The following is a 26981-nucleotide window of genomic DNA, read 5'->3' on the forward strand; positions in this document are numbered from 1 at the left end:
ATGGTCATTTGGCAAAATGAGGGTACAATCGGTAAAATGCTGAGCAAGTGTGGTTACGTGGCCAAACCAGTCAACCAATTCTGCAGATTTGGTTAAATTGTTTACCCTTTAATATATAGACATCTGACAGAATTTACGTTTGTGTTCAAGTGCAATCAGATACCACACATCTTATTTGTCTATATCGCATACTTGCCTACTTTGGGAAAGTTCTTTCCGGGAGAGAGGGCGGGGGGAGGTTTGCCCCACGACGATCATGTCGTTTTGTCGCAGGGGGCGGGGCCAAATTGACGCGATTCACCGTAATTCACGTCATTTTAGGACGGCAATATTGGGATGCGGGAGATTTGTCTGCACTCACGGGAGTTCGTGAGACTGACGCTAATTTCGGAAGTCTCCCAGACATTCCGGGAGAGTTGGCAAGTATGCTATATCCAGTATAAATAAATAATTAAATACATATCAATGTATTATTTTAATTTGCAGTGCTACATGTCTTACCCCATCATCTGAAGACATGAAATAAAATGATAAAATATTCTCAAATATATAGCCATATGTTTCCAATCTGACCTTGCATCACTGAGAGACATTTAAAGGGCATAGTCCGCCAGGGCTATATAGAGCAATACTCGGCTAAGTGCATGTGAGACGTACACATCACATTTCCTGTGCAGGATTTATTTACAATATTGTGGTTATTCTGTGGGAGGGACCGTTTGTGGTTTGTAAGTTTTATGTGAAAGTTACACAGGAATCTGAAAATCACACAAGCAATTTGCCTGGGCACTAAGTGTACTAAACATACAAATGTTTTCATGTAGTCCTCTGCTCTTGTAACCCGTGTATTGATGAGGTTGTGTTTTCACACCACACAGTGCACAAAATTCATTTCTCACATATATCTTATCAGTACTTCACATGAGGATGCTTCATATCCTACACTGGCGCATCCTGAAAGTTTCCTCCCATGATTAGCAGTGCAGCCAGACCACAGTTTGTGCAGTTGAGAACCGCACAGCCCATACATTTCACTAGTTTTATATAAAAAGTGTATGTAACAGCATGTTGAAATTAGTACACACAGGCTTCAACTCGGAGTGATTGTAGTATTGTTAGCAAAGTAGTGCTAGAACAGCAAAAATGTGCAGTATGTTCTCGTATCATACTTGACAACTTTTCCTCATTGGCTTCAGGGAGATCCCGGGGGAGGTGGGCATGTGGGGGCGGGGCTTGACAAATCACATCATTTTGGCCCTGCCCCTAAACGATTGTCACAATTTTGGCCAATTACAGCAGGGGTTGGGGCTAAGATGACGTGTTATTTGCATCATTAAGACCCCCCCCCCCTGCCACTTATCTATTGCGGGGGCAAGAGCTGAGAGGTTGCCCTGCTCTCCTTGGAGGTCTCCCAGAAATACGGGAGTCTCCCAGACATTCTGGGATAGTAGGCAACTATGCGTTAAAGAAAAGCAGCTAATGAATCTCTAGAGACTGAAGTGTCTTTTACATTTCTGTCTCCATTACTGAAGTCATGTTGTCTTACCTGTCATGCTTTGATTTAATGTTGGTCTCCATGAAAATGGCCAGCTCCATAGGCATCAATACATGGACATAGGACACAATTTCTGAACTGTGTAATAATGCCACAGATGGTAAAGCCATCCACGTCTTGTACTGGCTCAGCATCAGGGAGAATGCCAGACTCTTCAGGGAGTGAGAGAGATCACCCCTATTTCAGGGAGTCTCCCTTACATTGAGGGAGAGTTGGCAAGTATGTCTCATACATACTAATCAGGGGTCTCATACTTTGTGTCACAAACAGAGGGCCATAATCATGTTGCATGTAAGTTGCGTTTTTATAAAGAGCACAAAACTTGAGCGTACTTTCGGCAACACAAATCCAAGTATATCTCAAGATACGTTTGTCTAAACAGTACTTGCTTTACATAGACACACATAACAGACAGCAGTATTCGCACATGCGTATGTACAATAAAAGGTCACATCACAACGCATAAAACTTTTACAGTATAATCCTTTTATATAGATATTTTCAAATATTTGGGTTTTTTTCTGCATTATTTACAAATTTTACTTGCGCACTGTTCTGTGAAAGCTATTGGTAACCATACTATGCAGCGTCAGCCATCACTATCCGGCTGCATTTACATCTGATCTGTAGTTGGTGCAAAAGATACGGGTGAAAGCAACGGTACGTATGACAAGCACAGGACTTGAATTGTCCACAACTAGGTCTGAACGCCCTCACTGTACATGGTCTACGTTAGTCCTCTCCTTCCTTCCCATGTTCCACTCACAAGTCGAAGGCAGTCACCAATGTCGGTTGCATGTGGCCATGAATTGCATGCAGTTGTCGTAATGTCGGGTTCTAGGCATGTGCAGAGCTATTACACACAAGGACGCTAACGGACATACATCTGAACATGAGTCGGGCTCATAGAGTACCTACCCTAAGTAGACTCATACAGCTAAAATACATCACAAGCTATCATACCACATGATCTAGTAGACTGATCTGGCTGCTTTTGATCCCATGGGGCCCATTTAGTGGGGCCACATGATGATTGCACACGTTCTCAGATCAGTCGTTGTCTGATCCATCCCGAGGTTGTTATCTGAATATACCGCATCAGTGTACCACATTACTGCAGGCAGCTTAAATCCATCATTGTCCAAACTGGTTTTTCTTTTCTAAAGATCAGTGTTTGTTGTTGTACGTCATTGTGCTGTGCATCTTACACTGCCTGATATGTTAAACAAAGAGTACGTCAATACATGTTCATGTACTTCTAACTCATGGAATACATATTATATAAGTGTGTTTTTGTGCCCTACCTTAATTGTACATTTTCAGATTATGCAGGTCACTCGCGGAATTATTTGGATACATGGTAAATTCTTGCTCCTTATTAAACAAATTCAGTTCAGTGGAAACGAGTGCAGTGTTTCCTATTGTCAGACACAGAGTATTTATAATACACAGTGTCCTACAGGACACCTCTCCCTATACCACCAATATGAGATCCCTGACTGTGGTATTGTACAGGATGAGCTCCTAGGAACACACAGTATTGAGGTGGACAAGCAAATATGTTGCTTTGTTAACCTTTGTGTGAACACTCATTAAGTTTGTAATTGTGCCGAAAATGTTGCTATGGAGTCCAGCAGATTTTAGTTATACCACATGGTTTACATGTAGAGCTACTATACTCTGCTTGATACTGTCTTAAAATTGAAATATGATTCTATGAAATATTGTACTCACGAAACTATTATTATTGTTGCAAGATATATTTTGCTTTAAATATGAAAAGGCCAAATAGACATAGCTGTATGGAAGATGCATGACCGTTTACTGTAAGGAATCCAGACTATTTTTATTATCCTAAAATAGCATGTAACTCATGCATCCAGCACAATTCTTCTCCTGATAGTGATCATAAATTTATTTCTGCTGAATTATCTTTGAAGACTACATGTACTGAAATTATGAGCTCCCATTTGTGTAAGGACATCCACAGAGTTTGTCCCCTATGATAACGTGTGTTTGTTAACCTCTCGGCTGCCTCATTTCCTCTGGAGTCCAGTACTTCCTTCAAGTCACAGTGGTTTCAACGATTTGATGGGAGTGACTAACTGGATAGGATGTGAGCAGATAAATCCGGGTCACAGGGTTACCAGTGTGGAAGGATACCCCTCATTGCTTTGTAATATACATGTAATATCAGCTGTGCAGTCCTCAAAGAATGAGTACAGGGAACATTTAGTCAGAGCCGTAACTTAGAATTCTAGCGCCTGGGGCAAGAAAGACAAATATCGCCCCCCTAGCCCCCAATTTTAACCAAATAAACCTAAAATATTCCTAAACTGCGCCCCCCTTTAACATTGTGCCCTGGGCGCTCGCCCCTGTCGCACAGCCCTAGTTATGACCCTGCATTTAGTAGCTAAACATTGGATAGATTGTAATGTTGCCGATAATTATGCTTAATATGCAGTAATAACTCCTATTTGTAAACCTGTTATCTGGGACGTTCTGAAAAACCGAAAAAGAATAAAGCAAATTTTCGGTAATGTCGTACACACAGGTTCACTGAGAATTTCCTTCTCTAGGCACTTTGAGGAGCTCTGCAGACTAGGGGCAATGGCACAGTGGTTAGTATTGCCTCACAGCACGGGGGCATAGGCCCGATTCCAACCATGACCCTATAGAAGGTAATGTTTCAGAGACTGTTTTGATTATGGGGATGAGTATTTTTCTATGCACATGAGACTTGCCATAACATGTTGGAAAGCCTATTAACGGACCCCGTTGGGAGCATTTCACTGCCAAATATGACTGATAAGAGATCATCTATAGAAGGCAGTAAAACAGGGCCTTCCGTGATAAATGGGAGATTTCATTGGTATTGCTAATCAATAATATTTACTTTGTTTTAGGGTTAGTGAGCCTAGAAATTAACTCTCCCGGAATGTCCGGGAGACTCCCGGATGAGCTGGCAAATCTCCCACATACCGCTACTGCCGTCCCAAAATGATTCGATTTGCGGTGAATCAAGTCATTTAGGCCCCCCCCCCCCCCCCCCCCCCCCCGAGACAAAACAACATTTTTGTTCAGGGGGCAAAAATGACGCGTTTCTCCCACCACGCCCCTCTCCCGGAAATAACAAGCGGATACATGTGTGTAAAGGGGTTTGTCTCCATCGCCCTACAGCAGGATAGGAGTACGTAATAGCAGATAAATGGCGTTGCTTTAACATTCTCTATACTTTGGATCACCAAGTTAAACTATGATGCAATTCATTCAATGATCAAGTCAAATCTAAAACCTCTCCATTTGGAATATGCTGTAATCTTAGGAGAGGATGCAAGAAAATGAATGGATAAATAATACCTTAGTTACAGGACATTTAATAGTGTAAATGGTTTTATTGCTCAGGCAATTTATGGCTACAGTATCAGAGGCTGGCAGGGCATTAGTGGACTTGTAGTTCCACAACAGCTGGAGCACTAGTTTGTAATATGTATTACACAAGTTACATCAACCATTGACAAGTATTAGCTAGCTGGTAAACAATTAAATATCACTCACTTAAAAGATATGTCTATTTTATGGCAAATACTTTTAAATGATTCTACTGCCATTGACTTCTACCACACTAAATCTATTTACCCACTACTATTGGATACTAGATTACATCCTAATCCCAGTCAAAAAACAACATCTGGATCTTACAACTTGATCGGACATACACTGTACTTCCTGAACTTTACAAAGTCTAGTAAAATGTAAACATACAATAAATAAAAGATCAGTCCGTGGCCACATGAATAAGAGAACTTTTTTTTTTTTTTTTATAAAAAATAAATATATATTATAGGTAACAAAAGCCTAAGATGTTTCCCTGATCCTACCCATAGTGACCGTTATACATTTAATGCAACTACAAAAATGTTCTCAACAATTTACACAGTGTTTAGTGTAATTATAGGACCCAAAACCAAGAGTACAGATTTTTACTTTACACTCTGTTCCGTCATGCACTGTCATGTCCCATGTATGACAAAGCATGACCTCCTTACTAAGCAGAAACATGTCTTCAGACAACAGGAGGCAAGTGGTTAAAAGGAACAGAACATTATTTTCGTATTTCATGTACGAATACTACAAACTGTTTAATAAAAACCAAATCAAATAAAGTGAAGTGTTTCCTCCTGCAAAAGGGTCCTAACACTCCTGCCACATCATTGCACTGGTCAGACAGTATGATGGACAACTCTAGTCTAGTAAAAAAAAAAAAAAAAGTCAGACGTTTCAGGTTATGTTTATTGATGTCACCTCATTGCTGTGTTACCCCGTAGTAGCTGTATAAGAAAACTTTGCCTATGTGCTAGTCGGTGCCCATTGTGCTAATCTGTAGATATAATTAATCAGTAGAAATTGAACATTAAGGGTAAGTGAGAAGCAAAGTGAACCGCGTGCCAAAACAATTCTGTGGTTCTGTGTTAACAACGCACAAAGTAGGCAAGTATGGCCTAGATAGTGGATTGCAAGGTTCATGCTAGCTAGCTCCATGTGATGCCTCTGGTTCTAATTCAGGGTAGCAGTATATTTCTTTTGTATGGACTAATGTACCATTTTACCACTTATTTGGTCTAAAAATAAAGTGAGCTAAGCTTAAGGTGGCATGTTTGGGCCTTGTATTACCCAAATAACATTATTTTTTGTCTAGCATTGTTTTTTCTTTGGCTGTTTTGGTTTATCCTGCTACTCAGACTGCTATTCTACCTGGTGTTTATGTGACCGTGTAGCTTTAGGCTTTTTTGTACTCATGGACCACTCCTATGTAAATTAGGTGATGTGTTGGGTCTTCTGTGGAAAAACGTCTACCTCCTGCTGTGTCTGATAATCTGTTTATCAGGGTGAGAGGTCGACAGAATCACCCAACCAAGCACATGGTACATCTCTATAATCAAAGTCAAGGATTATCTAAAAAAAAAAAAAACATGATAGGATTGTTTTTAATTAAATCAAATTTAAGTAACTATTGGCTTAATCGTCAGGGAACTGGGTTGATGGGCAGCACAGTGGCTAAGTGATTAGTTTGTATGTTCTCCCCGTGTTTGCATGGGTTTCCTTCGGGTGCTCCGGTTTCCTCCCACAATCCAAAAACATACTAGAAGGTTAATTGGCTGCTATCAAAATTGACCCTTGTCTGTGTTTCTGTCTGTGTATGTGAGGGAATTTAGACTGTAAGCTCCAATGGGGCAGGGACTGATGTGAATGTGTGTACAGCGCTGCGGAATTAGTGGCGCTATATAAATAAATGATGATGGTGAAGAGACCAGGATGTACATAAACCCTTCAGTTATGTCAAATACTGGCTGTACTTGCTCTTCAGTTACAGTACTGTCAAAAGCTACATATTATGGTGTTGTATCTGAAATTTTTAGTTTTTATTATTTGGGGCATCTGAAAGACCTGCTCTTGTCTTAATACACACTGACTCACAAAGGTTAAACACAATTCAAGTGTGTACAAGCCAAGTTTTCCCCTGATGGTAATCTTGCCTTGTGCAGTTTTGTTGTATCTTGTTTCATGAAGTAGTACTGCTTGACCTCAGCGAGGGATCATTTGTACATTTTGATTTTGTATTTGTTTTTGTTTTTTCATTCAGGTTTTTCACTGTAGACCCACATGGAAACTTAATGAAACTCAGATGAATAAAGCAAACAAATGATGTTTAATTTGATCATTACCATTTATGAGTTAGTGCTTTTGGTGAGGATACACTGCAGATTTTTCATTTAGATGGTAGAATATGTAACAAAATCTGCATTAAATCCACATGGGTTTTTCGTGAATCTAGTTTTAGGGATTTACAGCACTATTGTAACAAACATTTTAAAATAATTTTCAGTGAGGCTTTGTTCATTGGATCTAAGCACAGTAGGTTCTTCTAAATGGACCTACGCACTCTATCATCCCAATAATTATATTTTTACTGATGTTTTTCTCATTCGAAATACTCAATTTTATAAATACTAACTTATGAAGCCCTAAATATAGAAAAATATAGTGATAATTGCATCAAGTATACAAAGTAAAGAAAATTATACATTGCATGTGCCCAATTTTGCAATATATGGTCTTTACCAGGACAAAATGTATGAGGTTCAAATCTTTAAAACCTGGGATCATACTTTAAAATTAGGGATTGTTGGCAAGTCTGCAGCATTTCCATGCATTTGGGTGTGCTTTGGGATATATTTCTTTTTTAAGTATGTAACATTTACCTTGAAATAAGTAAAATTTCACTTTTGATAATTTTTTAACTTTGGTTTAATACAATAACCATGATTATTTTAGTATTTGTTTAAAAGAGGTCTATTTAGCTTATGAAAACATACATACACACACACACACACACACACACACACACACACACACACACACCTACACCTACACCTACACCTAACAGCCACAACATTAAAACCACTGACAAGTGAAGTGAATAACATTGATTATCTTGTTACAATGGCACCTGTCAAGGGATGGTATATACTAGGAAGCAAGTGAACAGACAGTTCTCAAAGTTGATGCGTTGGAAGCAGGAAAAATGGGCAAGTGTAAGGATCTGAGCGACTTTGACAAGGGCCAAATTGTGATGGCTAGATGACTAGGTCAGAGCATCTCCGAAACGACAGTTCTTGTGGGGTGTTCCCGCTATGTAGTTGTTAATACCCATCAAGAGTGGTCCAAGGAAACACGACCAGTGAACTGGTGACAGTCATGGGCACCTAAAGCTCATTGAGTGCTAGAACTGGACCATGGAGCAATGGAAGAAGGTGGCCTGGTTTGATGCATCACATTTTCTTTGGACGGCCGGATGCATTGTGATGGTCTGGGTAATGCTTTACTTTGACACGTACCACCTAGCTAAACATTGTTGCATACCAGGTACGCCCCTTCATGTCAAGAGTTTTCCATGATGGCAGAGCACTCTTTCAGCAGGATAATGCACCATTCCACAGGCAAACATTGCTCAGGAACGGTTTGAGGAACATGACAAGGAGTTCAAGGTGTTGACTTGGCCTTCAGATTCCTCAGATCTCAATTCGATCGATCATCTGTGGGATGTGCTAGAAAAACAAGTCCGAGCCATGGAGGCCTCACCTCGCAACTCCAGGGATCTGCTGCTGACATCTTGGTGCCAAATACAACAGGACACCTTCAGAGGTCTTGTGGAGTCCATGCCTCAATACGGTCAGAGCTGTTTTGGCCACATGAGAGGGGGGGACCTATACAATATTAGGCAGGTGGTTTTAATGTTCTGGTTGATCGATGTATATTTACTTTAAAGATTTAGAGAGTAGATTTACTAAAGGTTCTAAAAAGAAAAAGTGGAGGTGTTCCTCATAGCAGCCACTTCTAGATATCATGTTCTAGAATGTACTAGATAAATGATGACTAGAGTCTGGTCGCTATGGGAACTTTTTCTTTTTAGAATCTTTAGTACATCTATCCCCTGGTGTTTAGGTATAGTATATACTGCCAGACTGTTACTATTTAACCATGTGAATGGAGAAAGAAGGTTTGAAAGCCTAAAGTGCACTGCTGTTTGGATTGCAGCTCTCATTGTTTTAGATACCTATATGTAAACATATGCCATTATCATAGCTAAAGGCTCCAACAGTTGGTTGGCCCATATTTATCTTTAGGTTTTATGTTTTCACACTGTGGAGCAGCCTAAAAGGGGGGCAGGCTGTATAACATTAGCATCCATAATTGACAATGGGGGGTGTGAACAAATGGTGATAATGAAGATGTTCCCTGCATCCCAAAACTCTGCTCTAGGCTACAAACTCCTGGATCTTTGTCCTGGAGCCAACAAACTGTATACCACAAAGAAAACCACACTCAATAACAAAATAAAGGCAAGTCCTATTACCCAGTGCATCGCTATTGTCAAGAGTAAAAGTGGAACTAAGTCTGAATTTCATCTTTCAATTCTGTCTGATTTCACGCAAATTTATGCTGTCTTTTTATTTTTTTTTCTGTGATGACGTTTATGTGACTGGTTGATTTGAGTTACACTTCTCTTGTTGCACACATCCCTGGGCAGCCATCACATTGCGTGTCATACTATCATCACTACTGCAGTTTAGAAAATGAATGCAAATTATACGGGCTACAGCACATTTTTCCCGGTGCATCAGTTTTTATAAATGTCCCTCAGCACACTACCTGAACTGTAATTTGCTTGCTTTGCTCCTGGTCTTAAGACCCAGTAGTTGTTCCTCTTTATGTGCAGTAGACACCAATGCGGGAACCAGTATTTGATGCAAAGTGTTGCACACTTCCATTATTCTGGGTTTCCCCTCCTCCCAAGACAAGGAACAATTACTGCCACATAAGTACACAGCTCTCCCCAGCTGTACAGTCTGGTAGTGACCACAGTTGACTACAGCTCTTGCTAAAAGTCTAATTGGGTGTATTCTAATTGTCTGCTTTAAAGGTGCCCAGCCGCAGTTTTGTCATTATGCTGATCTATTCTTCTTCTATGAATATGGTGTTTTTTTTGTTAATCTTTATACAGATGACCAGCATTGAAATCCTTTTTCCTAGGCTATTACTAGTGTCTTTGTGGTGATCACTGACTGTTGAACACTGCATTGTTTGAGCAGGTGATAATTGAGCAGAAGTGCTGTCTGCTGATTGTCTGAATACTGTGATCCTGCTGATATCTCCTAACAGACATTTGCATAGAAGACAATATAACAATTATCAGTTTGTTTTGGGGTTAGACTTTGACTCCATCAGGTGTCCTTTATCGCTGGGCTTTTTCAGACACCTCCTAGTCTTGTCTTTGAAGATAGTGCAGGTTTGTCTTTTGTTTCAATAAAAAAGTTAGTGGCACATTTTAAAACAGACTTTCAGATATATTTTTCCAAAGTTGATCCTAGTTGATGGCACGACAGAGGACAGATGTTATGTCTTCAAAACCTTCAACAATCCTACTGCAAACGCAGCATGTGTAAGTGTAAAATACCAGTCACATCTGAAGTTGTATACATATTCTTCTTTTAATTATGCTTATATATCCCGGTAAAAGGGAACTACCTGTGAAAATAAGATAGGCATTAAGAATGATTATATTTTATATGAAAAAAATTAAATTGGATATTATCCACAGAAGAATAATTTATTATATTAACTATTTGCTGCTTCCCAGTCAGTAGTGAACTATCTCTATATATTTGCATACAGTAAAGTGGGACTGTAACTACACGGAATAAGGGTTGTTTGTTTGTTCTATTTTTAGAAGACACAGAACCTGAGTGTGATATCCTGCTTACTACCATGCTACCAGGCTGGATAGTACTTATAACAATACTGCAATGTTTATTAACCTGAACTACCCTCACCTAAGAATACAGTATATGTATGCATTAAAGTCCCAATGCTTATGTGGTGTATATATACTATGAGATTTGACATCACTACTTTGTGCTGTTGGGGGACCCTTCTCTTTCCACTATCTAACTCTCAGTCTGCAGCTTTCTGCTTGTCTCCATTCTCCTCCTCACATCATGACACTACCCCGGTTACTTGCAGCCCGGTCCGAACTTAATGATGTAAGTGGACATGTTACTGTCTCCCACTAGATCAGCACACTAATCTCCTGAAATACTCTGCACTGTGCTAGATGGTCTGATTGGCCTCCTATTATATTCCTGCCCACATCATCACAAGAGTGAAAACGGACGTGCAGAAAATGACGACTGCTTTAAATGTGCATTAATAACTTGAATTTTGTTAAATATTTTTAGTTGGCTGGTTTTTCATCATGGCTATTACTACTTGGCTCTATAAAATAAAAAAACATTGAGAAGCTGGCCCGTTATTGCCACATGTGACCACAAAACGAGATTGATGCCTGAGAATAGTCAGATGATAAACAACCAGATCATTATAGTACATGCCTGTAAATCCCCCATGATTCTGATTGATCCTATCAGATTTTGATTGGGCCAGGTCCACACACACATGCCAATTTCAGACCAAATTGGTTGACAAAGTCACCCTGGGTGGCCAGCAGCATTGCACGGATTACTGAGCAGCTTTCTGTAGGCTGTGTGCATTCAGAACACAAGAGAACACCTGTACACTGCTATGACTCACAGGTGAAAGCATGAACTCTTCCCACTGACATATTCCGTGGGTGCTGAGATCTTACTCAGCGTCTGAGGTTTGTTATTCCGATGGGTTAGTCTGATTGCTTTTTACAGACCAAACAAAACCATACACCATCCAGCATGTTTATTCTTGTATTCTATCCTGTACTGATAACATTGCTGTCCTTAGATCCCTTAATGGAGTCAATGTTAATTATCCTATCAGAGGTAGATGAAGAAAGGAGTTGTCTGTCCAAGTAAACAATCTCTTCTTGCTGGGTCACCTGGCTTAGGGACACTCTTTGTAGGTATTAGCTGTATATGACACAGATTAGTAGGGTTCTCGTTGTGTGATGATCTGCTGCGTGACATGTTTCTGTCAGGCACACACATTACCCAGAAGTTTGACAATGTTGTCAGATGCTTTAGCCTCATGTGTTGTGGAACATTGCATTCCTTTATTGGCACTGGTCATGTGCATGGTGACACTGGCCAGAAATCTGTACCGCTTCAAGTGACAGCTTAACGAGTCTTCATTTGCAGCCCACAGAAGCATCATGTACCCTGCAGAATTGCTTATTTATTTGAATAATGTGATGTGAGACATGAAAGGGTCTTTAGAAGTCTGCATATTTTTCAGGGAAGAAATAGATACGGTGCTCACTATATCTGCCTTCCTATATGTCCCAATTCACTGTGCAACACAATCAAAGATGGCAGAACACACCCAGATATGAGGCTCTTCATGTATAAACTCCATTTTTGTTTGTTGCTGGAAGTTGGTCGGTAACTGCTGAGAGGAAACTCAACACAAGGAAAAAGTTTGACACTATCCTGTCAGACATAGATTATCAGAGATGCTCTTAAAGTGAACCAATCATATGCACACAGTGGAGGCGGCCATTTAGTTGGTTGAACAAGTATTAATGGTCAGTGATGGCTAACCTGTGACACTCCAGGTGTTTGGGAAACCACAAGCCCCAGCATGCTTTGCCAGCTATCAGCTAGTTATCTACTGGCAAAGCATGCTGGGGCTTGTAGTTTCACAACACCTGGAGTTTCACAGGTTAGCCATAATTGGTCTAGGAACTAGTGACCTGACTGAGGTGTGAGGCGTTGTGTAATGTCACTAGTTCCCTGTGTATTGGCTGGCTATGTATTAGCTCAGCCCAAAAAGTGACTGCTGTGAGTAGGAGGCAGCTCTACCTTAATGGTTTTACTGCAGGTCAGCAGATCATCCCATATCTATAGATGGTTCCTTACTCTCAAGGCATTAAGGGTTTCCGGGCCGGTAGGTCAACTGAAACTGATGACTCAGCTGTCCATTAGATTAGACAGCTCTGCCTTCCTCTCTGATATCATCTTTACAGGGATGAATAATTACTAAGTGACAAACACACAGGAAAGCAGGCTATTGTATTTTTTTTAAGAACTAGTACAGAGGGGTATATTATCTGCAATGTTTTACATTTTTGGATATGTTGTGCCTCTACATGTAGCCAGAAATTATGGCCAGACATCTGTACATTACAACACTTATTATACTTTTTTTTTCTTTAGTACATAGCTATTAAAACGAAGCCTGCAAATGTAGTGTCAGCAAGTCTAGCCACAATCCATAGTTTGTGGTATCGCTCTTGAGGATCAGATTTGGACCACTGGGAAGTCTGACTTTTAATCAACAGATAGTGAGCAATAGATGAATTTTATACACTTTTCTGCTGCCTTCTGTTAGGCAACAAAGTTATTTTTGTATCTAATTGTGAGCTGAAGATTTCAACTGATATTTATTAGTTACATTGAAAAAACTGTTCCCATACGTGCTTTAGACCTAATCGGCTGCCACTAGCAGCATGGCATGTGCCCAAAAAGACCACCCTGTAACATCTGAATTTTCAGGTTTATGAGAGATCCAGCCGGCCCATTTAGTGGTATTGCCCCCCTGTTCCCTATGCACTAGAACAGGACATGGTCGGCAGTGAAGACTACTATTAATTTTTTACTAGAATTTTGCAGCTGTTTCCAAATGATTTAACTGTTTTTGTACTGTAGAAAATGATCATGTGTCATCTAGTTTTCAACCACGTGGGAACAGAATGAGCATATTTTGCAAATTATGTCTTAAGAAAAAATAATCTGTTTGCTGCACAAAAATATAAAAATGCTTTGAAAGTATTTGGGTTTGTTTGTGCCTTTTGTGATCTGTGTTTGGTAGAACAGTTACATTATCTCAGTGTTCCAGTCATACACAGTGCTTGTCTCCAGAGGAGATGACATATCTAATCATCACACTCTTAAGTCTATAGAAGAACTTGGTCTGTCAAAACTTTCCTGGTTTCTTGTACATACCCACAAGCTCCTTTTCTTTTTTATTATTATTATTATTATTATTATTATTATTATTATTATTATTATTATTATTATTTATATATTTTTATAATGTTGTACTGGAACTTGAAACAAAAGATCAATTAGAATGTATTTCATAACGTAGATATGAATAGTTAGCACACAACAGTGTCCAGCGTTCACATATATATTGCTGCTGAGACTAAGCAATAAGAAGACTCGTGAGTGTATATGTCGTGCTATGGTCGGAAACCGTTTTATGACATATATATATATATATATATATATATATATAGATATATATATATATATATATATATATATATAGATATATAATTAGTGTGGGTTATGGGGATTCTTTGCTATCTGCAGCGTAAAAGAGCATCAACAGAAAGAAGAATTACCGTTGTAATCACATGGCGTACACTGGAGTGGTCACTCTACATCTTGTCTGTCTGCTGTACAAGTACCCTCTCGACCTCCCAGTGCAATCTATTTGTGAGTGGATGTCAGGTCTGTTCTCCAGTGGTGATCATTTAGAAAGTAACGCGGTCTTGTGTTACATGAACAGGGCTGGTAGGTTACTGAACTGCCTGAGGTACGTTTGTATCATTAGAGCACTCCTGGATCAGTTGTTTTTAAGGTATAAATGGTGGGAACCTTTTGTAATATGTGAGACACAGGGTCAGGGGTAGACCTGTATAATTGGTGTATGATGATGAGCAAGCAGGTAGGAATGTTTGGTGTTAGGGTATAGCATACAGTGGATTAATGGCTGTTACTCACATGCACCTACACCTGAAGCCCCAGTTACATTTTTCTCACTAAAGTAGTTGATACAGTATTCCTAGAAGTGTACTTTAATGATTAAATAGAGCACATCAAAACCTCAGTATGTAAATATATGTCAATTTTGCCTGCTATTTTTACATGGTGGCCCAGTTATACTATTGTAAATCTTGATCTATTGTGATGCGATTATCCATTCTCTGTAGTTTATTGATGGAGAACATTTCAAAGCATCATTTATACCAGGCAGTGGGACCCTTGGAACTCGTGCCAGAAGGTGGCATTCAAGCACATTTTGAGTGGCATCTGAGTCCCGTCCTATCCTCCTGCTCCGTCCTCGCAGACAGCATTGCTCTTGGTATAGGCTGGATTGCCCCAGCCTCTGCGAGCCCACGCTAGAGAGCCTATATTCATATTCCCCTTCAGTGAAAACACTCCAGCACCTCTCCAAGACAGCTGTGCCCCTCATTCTGAGGGAAGCAACATCTATTACTTTTTATGAAGTTTGTATATGTTATGTTGATCATGACACTCCTGAATTTAATTTTTTTTGCCTTGTAATGCTCAACGCCTGGCACCCAGCTACAGAAAACATTGCCCACCCCTGATTTATACTATGTGATTTCTGTTGTTTTTTTCTTTTGTATTTGCATTTCCATATTCTAAGGAGGAATTCAATTAGCCGCATTGTTGACGGGAATGTTGCGGCTGTGCAGTTTTACCATTACTATGGTAAAAATATATGCTCAGTTTTATGGTGAGCGGATATATATGTGCGTGGTTTCTCCGGAATGTCCGCGAGACACTTTCTGCTGAATTGAATCCCCCCCTAAGGCTACTATTTTCACTCACCTGTTACATAGCTCCCAGCACTCAGAATCCCATAAGCAGGACGAAATAGGCCCCGCCTAAACTCCAGCCAGTTGTGCCCAAATTCTTTACACAAACGTTTATATTTGACCAAAATCCCACCTGATTTTCAGGTAAGTCCCGCCCCTTTTGCAGTCCGCTACTTTGGGATGTCCCGCCAAAATCGGGACATTTGGGAGGCATGCTGTTAACAGTATTTGATTTTTAAGCAGCCGAAGGCACTTTGAGAGTTTGAATCGCATAATTTAGGTTTAAAATTAATAACCCAAAGGAGAAAACAAAGTTTTTGTGCTTGCATTATCAGTGGCAGTACCTATTTTAGAGGTGACACTGCATTCTGACAATTAAAATTTAATATGTATATGTGTTAGCGCTGCGGAATTAGAGGTGCTATATAAGTATGATGATGATCTATTTGCTGTGTGCTTGTGTATTTTAGAACAATGGTTCTCTCGTTGTTATTTCATGTAGGACCATACATGGTTCCCTTTAACATCAATTGGAATCTTTTTTAAGTTTATAAACCTTGATACAAGATACAAGTTAAGAGGCTGATGAAAGACACATGTCCATCATTTTTAAACACTTCAGGAATTACTGCAGTAATTTAGGTCTTGGTGGAAAAAAATTGCAAACTTCCAAATATATGTCCTACTTTCCTGAGCTATTGTTTCTGGTTAAGTTGGTCTATTTTTATTTCCTAGAATTCTGAATTTACAAATGTTTAATAACATGAATGGGTTTACCTCATAACTGTCAGTGGCTGCTCACCATTCCCTTACCCCATTGAGAAGCCAGATGTGACAGACATCGATTACAATTTGTAGTGCCCTTGGCTCACATTTTGGAAAGAGGCCTAAAATACCCAGTTATATTCTTTGATTTATTAAGCAAATTTGATTACTCCTGTGTTATGTGGTTTTGTACAACAAGATGTTCTCTAATAAACATAAAACAAAATATATCCAACAAATATTTAGTTATGTTACAATGAAATACAGCTAGTGAATACCCCAAAATATAATCTCATATTGTTAGCAAATGAATTTCCTTTCAAATATTTGGGTTCCAAGGAATTTAATGTGAAAGCCCCAACCCCCCCCCCCCCCTCAGAATTTTAAGAACTACACGGAATGACCTGAACTTGCAATGTAAATAGTTGTGCTCTTGAATGGCACACAGCTGAGACGGATGAGGCGATGGAGTGACTGTGTAACTGAGCGCTAGTGCAGTCATGAGGAAAGAGCCAACTCCGCAGTGGAAAAGTTAAAGTACATAAAACAATGTTCAGTGTCGCTGAGGTGTAACCAGCTGTTTATGTACAACATAATAAATGCCACATTTACACCTAAGTGTCAAGAGCAGTTTGTTGGTTTAGTGTACTGACAGCCCCAGCCATGTATGTTAAGCATTAGGTAAACACCACATACATGCTGAAGCTGATACCATAATGTACATTAGGCCTGTGAATCACCTGTCGCTTGTATAGATTATGTTCTTATTTTTAAAGGTGTGACATTTAGCCCAATGTGCTCTGAGTGGGGAATTGTAAACCCTTTTACGAGTGATGGTGATCGCACCAACATGCAGCTGGCTGCAACTTTGGATTACTTATGAAAAAGTTAAAGGTGTTTTTTGTTTTTTTTTTGCTTCAGTCCAGATATTCTTACATGGTGATTGTGCTGACTAATATCTAATGGAGTTTTGTCACCTTAGACACTGAACTTGCCTGTAAAGCTACGTTTCAAGCCGACAGCCACGACACCTCTGATGTACAGCAGTATTTCTCCTCAGGTTACAAGCTAATGTAGTGTCTCAGGATTTATATTGTAAGGTATAAAGTTTCAAGAGTCTGTCTAAATGGTTCCTCTACCAGCACCCATCATATTTTGTGAATTAAAAGTAGACATTTCACATTACAAGTCTTACTAGTAAACTATGATCATTCCCTAGGCTGCAAAATGACCACTCTTGGATGTTGTATCAGCTACTGACATGTGATGGAATGGCGAGCCCAGATATACACAGAGCTGTAGCCTGCCCTAGAGGAAGATGGCTGCCTCTGCTTCCAGCACATCAGTCTTTTCCATATCAGACTTCCTAATATTATGCTATGTATATATCATCATCATCACCATTTATTTATATAGCGCCACTAATTCCGCAGCGCTGTACAGAGAACTCATTCACTTCAGTCCCTGCCCCATTGGAGCTTACAATCTAAATTCCCTAACATATACACACACACAGACACACACACTAGGGTAAATTTTGATAGCAGCCAATTAACCTACTAGTATGTTTTTGGAGTGTCGGAGGAAACAGGAGCACCCGGAGGTGGGGAGAACATATAAACTCCTCACAGATAAGGCCATGGTCGGAAATTGAACTCATAACCCCAGTGCTGTGAGGCAGAAGTGCTAATCACTTAGCCACCGTGCTGCCCATATATATTCATATTCATGAGTGTTATTTGCTTTGTTTTTAGTAAAAGTAATAGCTTTCCCCAGTTTATTCAGCAAATATAGACTCACTTCAGAGCCTGTTCTTTTACAGTGAGTGAGCAGCTGACATAGGGGAATACAACCTGCAGCCTGAGAATGATAGGAGTAGTAGGTGAAGGACAGTGGGGGAGCCATGGGTTGCTTAAAATATATATCTCATTTACACACAGTGGTGAAAGATATAGGATAGTAAACCCATTTTATTGCTGAAACATCAACATCAGGTCATGAAAAAGCATGAAATACATCCATAAACATTGAGTGGTGATTGTTTTGTGTGTACGTTTATTTCTTTTTTGTTTTATTGGTGTGATGTATGTCATGTTGCTTCATGTCCTGATAATGGTGTTTTGTGCATTGACATGCTGGCCTAGTATATTCCATTTTAAAGGGTGTGTGTTACCACCCTATATATTTTGACAATTTGGGCAATCGGCAGTCTCTAAGAGGTTCCTATAACAACCAATCCCCACAAAGTGGATGGTTAATTCGTATGCCGAACCAGGATTTACTAAGAACTAGTGACATTACATCAGAGTTCCTCAGTGATGTGACTAGTTTCTAATGGCCTATTTATCAAACATGATTCCTCAGTTAAATCTCCAAAAACAACTGCAAAATTGTTATTTATGATCGTTGCATCGCAGCAGATATCTGCTGCTTTGTATCTCACTTAATTTTACGGAGCAGTCCCCATAACAGTGTATGTGCAGAGCGCAGTAACGCCATTTATCAATAAAAAAAAAGCTGCCGTACATGAACATAATTGAAAACCTTCACAGAAGACAGCTCCAAAGAGCAGAGTTGCACAGCGCATGTGTGAAGGGATCATGTGATCCCTCTCTGTCACATGACAACAGTTCCTCGTTATAGTGTCCGTGCACATGATTTTAATGAAGATTCTGTGAAGACCCTTCTCTTCGCACTGAAGAGGCTGCGAAAAGGTAAATGACAAACTTCACGGGGACAGCAGTTTAACATGACTGCTGTCCTTGTTGACGTTTATTGATAAATATGAAAGATAGTTCAATCAAGGAGGATTGAAAACTATCTTTCATATTAAGCGATGCATCTTAAATATGCCCCCTAATGAGTTGCTAGGCTACATGGTTATTTTTTTTTGTTTGACTCGTAAAATGGCTGTCTGCCTTTATTTAAGAATCACAAAAAGTGCAGACCTGCACTCCCTCTTAAGTGCCTGCCTTGGCACAAGGAGCACACCCGCTTCACAGTCCTTTAGAAGTAGCCCCCATAAATTCATCTGTGCCTAGCTTTCTGGAAAGAGTAAATGTCACTTTATAGTCTAGTCCTAACACATTGGAGCAGGCCTGGCCAACTTGTGGCTCTCCAGATGTTGTGAAACTACAAGTTCCATCATACACTGCTAGCAATTGTCTGGCTATCAGCTGGCAGAGCATTCTGGGGCTTGTAGTTTTACAACACCAGGAGAGCCACAGATTGGCCAGGCCTACTTTAGAGCCACTTACTTTTATTCATTCATTTAAGCACCCCAATATTTTGTTCATTTTAGCTTAATTTTTTATCTTTAATTAAGCAGTAACCAGGAGACATCAGGGCTGTCTTTATCACTTTTGTCACTTTTTTTCTGTGTTTTTTCTATGTTTTTATTGCATTGGTCAAAGTGCATCTAGGAATGGTAGTTCCACTACATATAAAATGTTTGCTCTTTGTTCAAACAGTCTATAGCCTACATGAATATATGTTTACATTTCACCTGAATAAACTCTGCTGCTGTTAGAGCTGAGCTAACATCATTCTGCAAATAGCTACATGGATTTTTATTTCACTACCAGAAAAATATAGTGCATTTATTTCAACACTACAGACGTATGTTTGAGCATTGCAAATTTTTTGATGCGTCTAAAAATAACCTTTATTGAGGGTTGTATGGGCACATTTTAAGTGGACCTGATTCACTAAGAACCAGTACCTCATGAATATTAATCATGCAGAGCCTACCTCAACAATGTCATTTTTTCCTGGCGAGTTGATGGGCTGAATACTAGTTAAGACCACATAATTGATGCTTCTTTCGTGTACTAATAAATCCACTTTAAGCTGTCCATAAATTCATCCAAATTGACTAGTCACTATCGCGAGTGGCCCCATCCTAAACAATGAAAATTGAATTGATCTGGTGAATGGCAAATCAGGTTAGATGATGACTTCCCTTGACACATATATAGTAGGTTAGCACTAATTTCTATTGCATTCCAATAGTGTTGGATTATTGTATTCTGATCAAATTTGTACAGTTTGGCCCTTAATATCAGTGACCTAATTGCTCTCAGATTATGTGGAATGTAGTGTTCAATACACTTGGAATGTAACGTGTGTATAGCCAATATTACTAATACTCATCCATACTTTTTTCAGTAACATTATAGGGTTAGAAGCCCCTTCTGTACATTCAGTATGTATTGTCTTATGCTGGTGAATGCCATTGTCCCTGATGGTCCTGTAAGGGATCATAGGCAACTATCTAAAGGAGAATTAGGAGGCTTATGTACAATTTGCATAAAAGCCTCTTTAATAGTTTAACTAACGTGAAAAATAGCAAAACATTTTAGTTATTTTAATGGATTTTTTAAATATTGCCAATAATTGTTTTGCAAGCTGATGCATTTATGAAATGTTAAGCTGGGTAGACACTACAGAAAATTGCTGCAGATGCGATTTCTGTAACGATTTTACCGATTGAAAGTCCCGGTGAGCATTCAGATTATATATACGTATACACCTACCCGATTTACCTTCAGATCTGTGCTCTTCATCTGTCATAACCATCTGCTGAAAAGATTGTTACTCTACACTAGTGATGGCTAAACTGTGACACGCCAGATGTTTGTGAAACTACAAGTCCCAGCATGCTCTGCCAGCTAGTTATCTACTGGCAAAGCATGCTGGGGCTTGTAGTTTCACAACACCTGGAGGGTCACAGGTTAGCCATCACTGCTCAACATCTACTATGGAGATCTGCCTACACTGCTGGTAGTGAGTGCATACACACTTCTACTTTTGCAGACATCGTTCTTTCGTGGATAGTGATTTTTAGTCAGTTTATAAATTCAAATCAAACTATTGCGATAAAACATGATCGTGGGAGAGTACACACTAATGCGATATCACACCTAACTGACGTTTATCGTCTAGTTGGCACGGTAATTGGTTGAAAAGCCTGTAGTATGTACCCAGGTTTACATTTACAGTGTGACCCACTGTGATATTTGATAGTGTATGCACCACAATGTTTTCATTCTGTATAATGAATATAATAAGTTAGGGAGCCCTCAGTGATTACTCAACTGTTTTTCTTATAACAATACTGCTAGGATTCTCATCAAGTCATAAATATCACCTATGGACATATTTTTTCCAGCATAACATTTGGAAATATTACAATTTTATTTTGAAGTTTTCAAAAGTTGGCATAATTAAAATTAATACAAAGCATGATTATCAGTTTTATAAAAAATGAAATTCTACCTCTAATGCTAGTATGTCTTAAGATGCGGGATCAAAGGTTACGAAAATGTATACTTTAAAGAGCCTAAATAGATTACCTGACTTTCTATGGAGTTGCACTGCCATTCTGTTATTAGAAAGCTAACATTTATACATACATTTTGATGTGCATATCATGTTTGATGGATACAGAGGCTGGAAAAATTATTCAAACTCCTTGGCACTATTTTTTTTTATCACATTTTATTTTCAGACATGGAATCAAAATGGGTTTATTCAGGAATTCTTGCCATACTTTTTGTTTACCAATTATTGTAACTGATGCTAAGTTGGAAGTAAGCCATTTTGATTAGCGCACAATGTGCTAATTTGCACTGTGCATGCCTACATTCAATACTGTACGCATGCGTCTGTATGCAAAGTTGGCAACATCTGACATGTTGGAGCTGGGGATTTAAGGGACATGCAATTGCAGGCCAAGTACAGTGAGGGCGTGGGTGCGGAATTGTGAATGATGTTGATCTGCAGGGACACACAGATACGCCTGCCAGTAGGTGTATCTTTTGTGGGTGCCTGAGAGCTGGTGCAAAGATAAAAGGTAAAATAAATAATTTTTAAAAATCTGCTCTGCCCCTCAAAAGTCTTATCAGTACCAGCGCTCATATCCTGGGCTGCTAGTTGCAAAATTGGATGGACAAACAGCGTGGGTTCCCCAGGAAACAACCGCTACCCGCACTAGGCTATGACAGGCTGGGCATGGAAACCTGCAGCTTGGGGTCCTTCTTTCATAATATCACTCCGTCGTAGTCTGGTTGGCATGAAACAATGCCTCATTCTCAGTGCCGGATTAAGGAAATGGAGGCCCCTGGGCTAAGGGGGCTTCCATTCCCCGTGAGGGCCCCCCCGTGATCCGAGCTCCCCGCCCCCCCCGGCACTTACCTTCTTCCCCGGCGCGCTGTACGCTCTTTACTGAGGAGATCTCGTGAGAGTGAGACTCAAGAGATCTCCTCAGTAAGGAGACTACAGCGCGCCGGGGAAGGACCGCAGGGAAAGTGCTCAGCAGCACTGATCGCGCCGGGGGCGCCCCCGCCCCTGACGGATCAATACTGCTGCTGAGCACTTTCAAGGGCCCCCTAGATGCCATAGGCCCCTGGGCTGTAGCCCAGTTAGCCATATGGTTAATCCGGCTCTGCTCATTCTGCATTAATTTACCAATAAAAACACAGGTTGTCTACTTCTTATGCCAGCATAGTGATAATGGTGATTATATTTATCTAATAAATTATTCTAAGACCGTGGTTAATATAAACCGGTCTTCCTCTCAGGCTGTAGATATAATTTATGATTCTAAAATTCCTGTAGATACCTAGTAACATCATCTCTTTTGTAAAGTCAGTCTCAAATTTCTTTCTTTTTTTTCTAAACTCTTTTTTTTGCATCATCCATACAGAGCTTTGTGGATAAATTCCAATACGGTCTTTCAGAAATCTTAATAATCACAATCTGTAATGTATGATATTTGGTAACTGAAAATCATCCAATTTACGTGTTTGAAAAAAAGTTTGTGAGGTATATTTTGGCCATCCTTTGTCCTGCTACCTCAGAAATAACTAACTACTCCAAAATCTGCCAGTTTGACCAATTTATTGATCCTTTGCTAATAAAAAACTACACTAATTATGGTTAAACGGTTTTCTAAGCTGAAATAAATGTTTCTAAAACCATTATATAGCACATTGAAAGACAACAGGCAACACGGCATGTTAAACTGACTAGCGCTAAGTGGTACCTTAAATAAAAGCACTTCTGTGACATAAGACAGTGACTTGATAAGCAAATGGCTTTTGTGCATTTCAAAGGCAATGAAAGTGTGCATTACAAAGGGAGACTATGTCTCTCAGGCACATAAGTAACTAAACTTAGCAGCGTCCCTTTGATTAACTAGAACTTTAATCATTTTGCTGACCAGGGTAATGAAGTTTTTGCTTTTTTGTGGTTCATTTTAGAGCAAATGTGATGCTATGAGGGGGGAAGGGGGTGAAGTGTACAGCACGTTGTGAGGATGCCCCTCACCAATAAGACAAGAGAGGAGGTGAGCTGATAGGGATATCAGATGCGCATGCGCGGGACTCGGCAGCTGTTAACCGGGACAGCAGGAAGCCCGGCGTTCAGTATGTAGAAAACGGGGCTCAGGCTGGCATGTTAGTGCATGATGAGGCTGTGCTCCGGCATCATCTAGTCCCAGTAAAGCACATTGGAGGCGGTCACCAGCTTACATACTACACACTACCTCCAGGATCAGCATTAGGACTTGCAGAAAGTTGGCACCACGGAAGTGCAGGATGTGGACCGGCAGCCAGTGATCCTATGTGCCGGTGCGCTCAGTGCACGGCGGGCAGCGCTGCGGTACAGCTCCCCATGACTCTAAGCACGTTATCCGGGGACAGGCAGGCAGCCAGCGGCCATCTGTGTGCGTGCTGTGGGGTGAAGATGATCCCTCACTTCTCCGAGAATGCAGTGATTTCCCAGAACACCATCAACCAGCTGTAAGTAGTGCGGGACGTGGAAGATGGAATAAGCTGAACGTTCCATACACTCTATTGGGAATTAACAGCAAGTTGTCATTCTAAATTACAGACTTACACTGGATATGGTTCTAATAAGCTGATCTTGAAGTTATACCCAATTTCACACGGAATAATTCTATATTTATACAGGTCCATCGTTTGCTTTGTACATCAAGTAGGTTGAGGTTTTTATAAGTTAGTGAAGAGTCTATATAGAGTTCAGAGTGGCAGTATGAGGTTGACATTTTTGTGTAACATGTAGTATAATTACCAATTTCTATTGCACCCTTCTCTTTATATGGTTGTAAAGTGGTACTATAACCTCTTGACTAGTGGAAGAAGTTGGAATAACTGATAGTAGTTAGGGGAGGGGTGCTGAATTTGTTACTAAAACCTCCAGGAACAATAATTCTGCAATTATAGAGGATTGTGAAAAGAGAGATTGTAGTGTATTATATAGGGTGAGGGGTTCTTTTGTGCATTATTATATATAATTTGCTAGTCTTTCTAGATTTACACCCCCCCCCTCCTTTTAATGTTGCTTCATAGGGAGCTTGTCCCTGAGGCACATAGTTTCATATACAGGACAATGGTTCTTCTACAGGCCTTCATGCCCACTTCAGGGAATCTTGCCATAGGCTTCTATTGATGCAAAATGTTACTGAATGAGTTTGTTTCATCCCTGTATACAGTGGAGGTCTTGTACAATAAAGAATGGCTTGCATGGAATAGACTCCCTTTAAGTTTTGGGGAAGATAGATAGATAGAGATATAGATATATTTTTTTATATATATATATATATATATATATATATATATATATATATATATTTAGAAATTTCCCTGCAATACCTAACAAGTGTGCCATGCCATAGTTTAATTCCTTATTTTTTTCAGAAGTGGTTCAAAGTGACTTTAAAAGGTCTCTGCTTTGGTAATATGTTCTTCTTGTGCTTATGGCAATTTTTGTTAAGGGAATTTATACTTATTGCTGAATTAATTTTATTTATTGTATTCAAGGAAGCTGTGACTTTAGTTTGTTGTTCACACAGCACTTACCTGCAGTTGTAAGTCTTCGTTTTGTAATCATGTTCCCAAAAATATACATTTATTTAATTTATCTTAGAATCATGTTCACAAATGTGTGCAAATGTTCCCCTAACTATTTGAAACTAGATATATTATTTTCACAAGTTAAGCAATATTCTAATGGACACCAGGATGTGCATTTATAGCTGTCAAGCAGCCAGAAATGCCAAAGTTAGAAGTACAAGGGAAAATGAATTTCATGTGTGGATTGCATACAACTATCTTAATGGAATGAGACCTCCTGTCTACATGGCAGTTATTGTGATTCAATGTATATGTGTACTTTATACAATAATATATATCATCATTCTATTTTTATTTTACTTCCTGTTTTTAATATCTTTACTAGCTCATCTGTGCTGATAAGAGATCATGACCGATTGAGCATGATTTACAAAGCTTTGTTTTGTAAGCTTAAAAGTAAAAATGTGTTTCCTTGCTTTAAGAGCTTACAATCCTATAGTATGTAGAAGATGACCCTATACGACAGTTTCACTCGATTGGCTTTATTAATACTTTGCAGGGCTTCTTGAACCATTAGGGTATTTTAAATGTGATCCTTTAATTTGTTTGTTTTGCTAAATATAGTGCCGCGTCTTCCTGAGCAGTTTAGCATCACTGTGAACCCATGTCTCACCTCAGCAATAACAGATCACTCCCAGGGACTTGACCTTTTGTCAGGACAGTCTGGTGACTTTGCAGAGTCTCTTCGCCACTAGTAACCGGTGTTCTCTTCCAGCACGGCTGGTCTTTATCTGCCTCTAGCTTCCTGTTTATATGCATGCAAGCATTGAATTCTTTTGTGGAATATTTCATTGTCTTATTAGATAATTTGGTAACAGCAGACTTCCTCTGTGGTGAGAAATTTTACACATTTCCTATGGAAAAATAGGAGGACATTCGAATGTGGTAATAAGTGTTATCCTGTGTATTATCTAATCCCTTATAGGACAGGGGTGTACTCCATTTAGGTGAGAACAGTATTAAAATGAATTTATCTAGCGGCACAATAGTCTGTAGGACTTTACAATTGGGAACAAACACCGTAATAAAACGAGATTGGGTATTAACAGACAAAGTGGTAAGATTTAATTGGAGTGCAGTTCCTTCTAATTATAGTCTGTATATGTGATATTTGGGGATGGCGGAAACTACAATAATTATGCTTGGCATAGCAAATATTGTTTTTTATTCTTCTACTGTAATCAGGCAAGAAGAGACTTTTTATTTAGTGATTTTGTGGAGAAAGGAAAGTGCATTGGAAGGTCAGGGTACAATTTTATAAAAACATTTTTTTTTAATCCACAGATCAAAGTACTGTGCAAGATAATTGCACAAAACACAGGTTACTTTGTGAAATAGGCCCTATTTATAATCTGTGCCTATTATGTTTTCCTATTGTCCTGTGTCTTAAAGCAAGCAAAGCATACACGTATATGCCATTGTCTGTGCTCTAGTTTTCAAATTAAAAATATCCCTTAAAGCATGTTCAAGGGTTTTTCATACACTGTGCTGGTGAACTATAAATCCCAGCATTCTATGTATATCAGTCCTATTTGTTGAAACTCCTCTGTGCTGTCAAAAGGTTGTGTTTTTAATGCATAGGTGACCTAGTTGATTGAAGTAG

General features: G+C 39.4%; 1 protein-coding gene across 3 annotated transcripts in view; it reads left to right on the plus strand.

The window, feature by feature from the left end:
• SSH2 (slingshot protein phosphatase 2) overlaps positions 1–26981 on the plus strand; it is a 196049-nt gene that overhangs the window by 131745 nt on the left and 37323 nt on the right. For 2 of the 3 annotated variants that reach the window (XM_075196884.1, XM_075196885.1), the window contains exon 1: positions 23823–24244. The exons of the other annotated variant lie outside the window; for it this stretch is intronic. In XM_075196884.1, the coding sequence (XP_075052985.1) occupies positions 23898–24244 (347 nt within the window). In that variant the 5' untranslated portion in view covers positions 23823–23897. Of the gene's footprint in view, positions 1–23822; positions 24245–26981 lie in introns of those variants that run through there. 3 annotated transcript variants of the gene reach the window in all.

The sequence above is a fragment of the Mixophyes fleayi genome, chromosome 2, assembly GCF_038048845.1.
Source record: "Mixophyes fleayi isolate aMixFle1 chromosome 2, aMixFle1.hap1, whole genome shotgun sequence".
NCBI lineage: Eukaryota > Metazoa > Chordata > Amphibia > Anura > Limnodynastidae > Mixophyes > Mixophyes fleayi.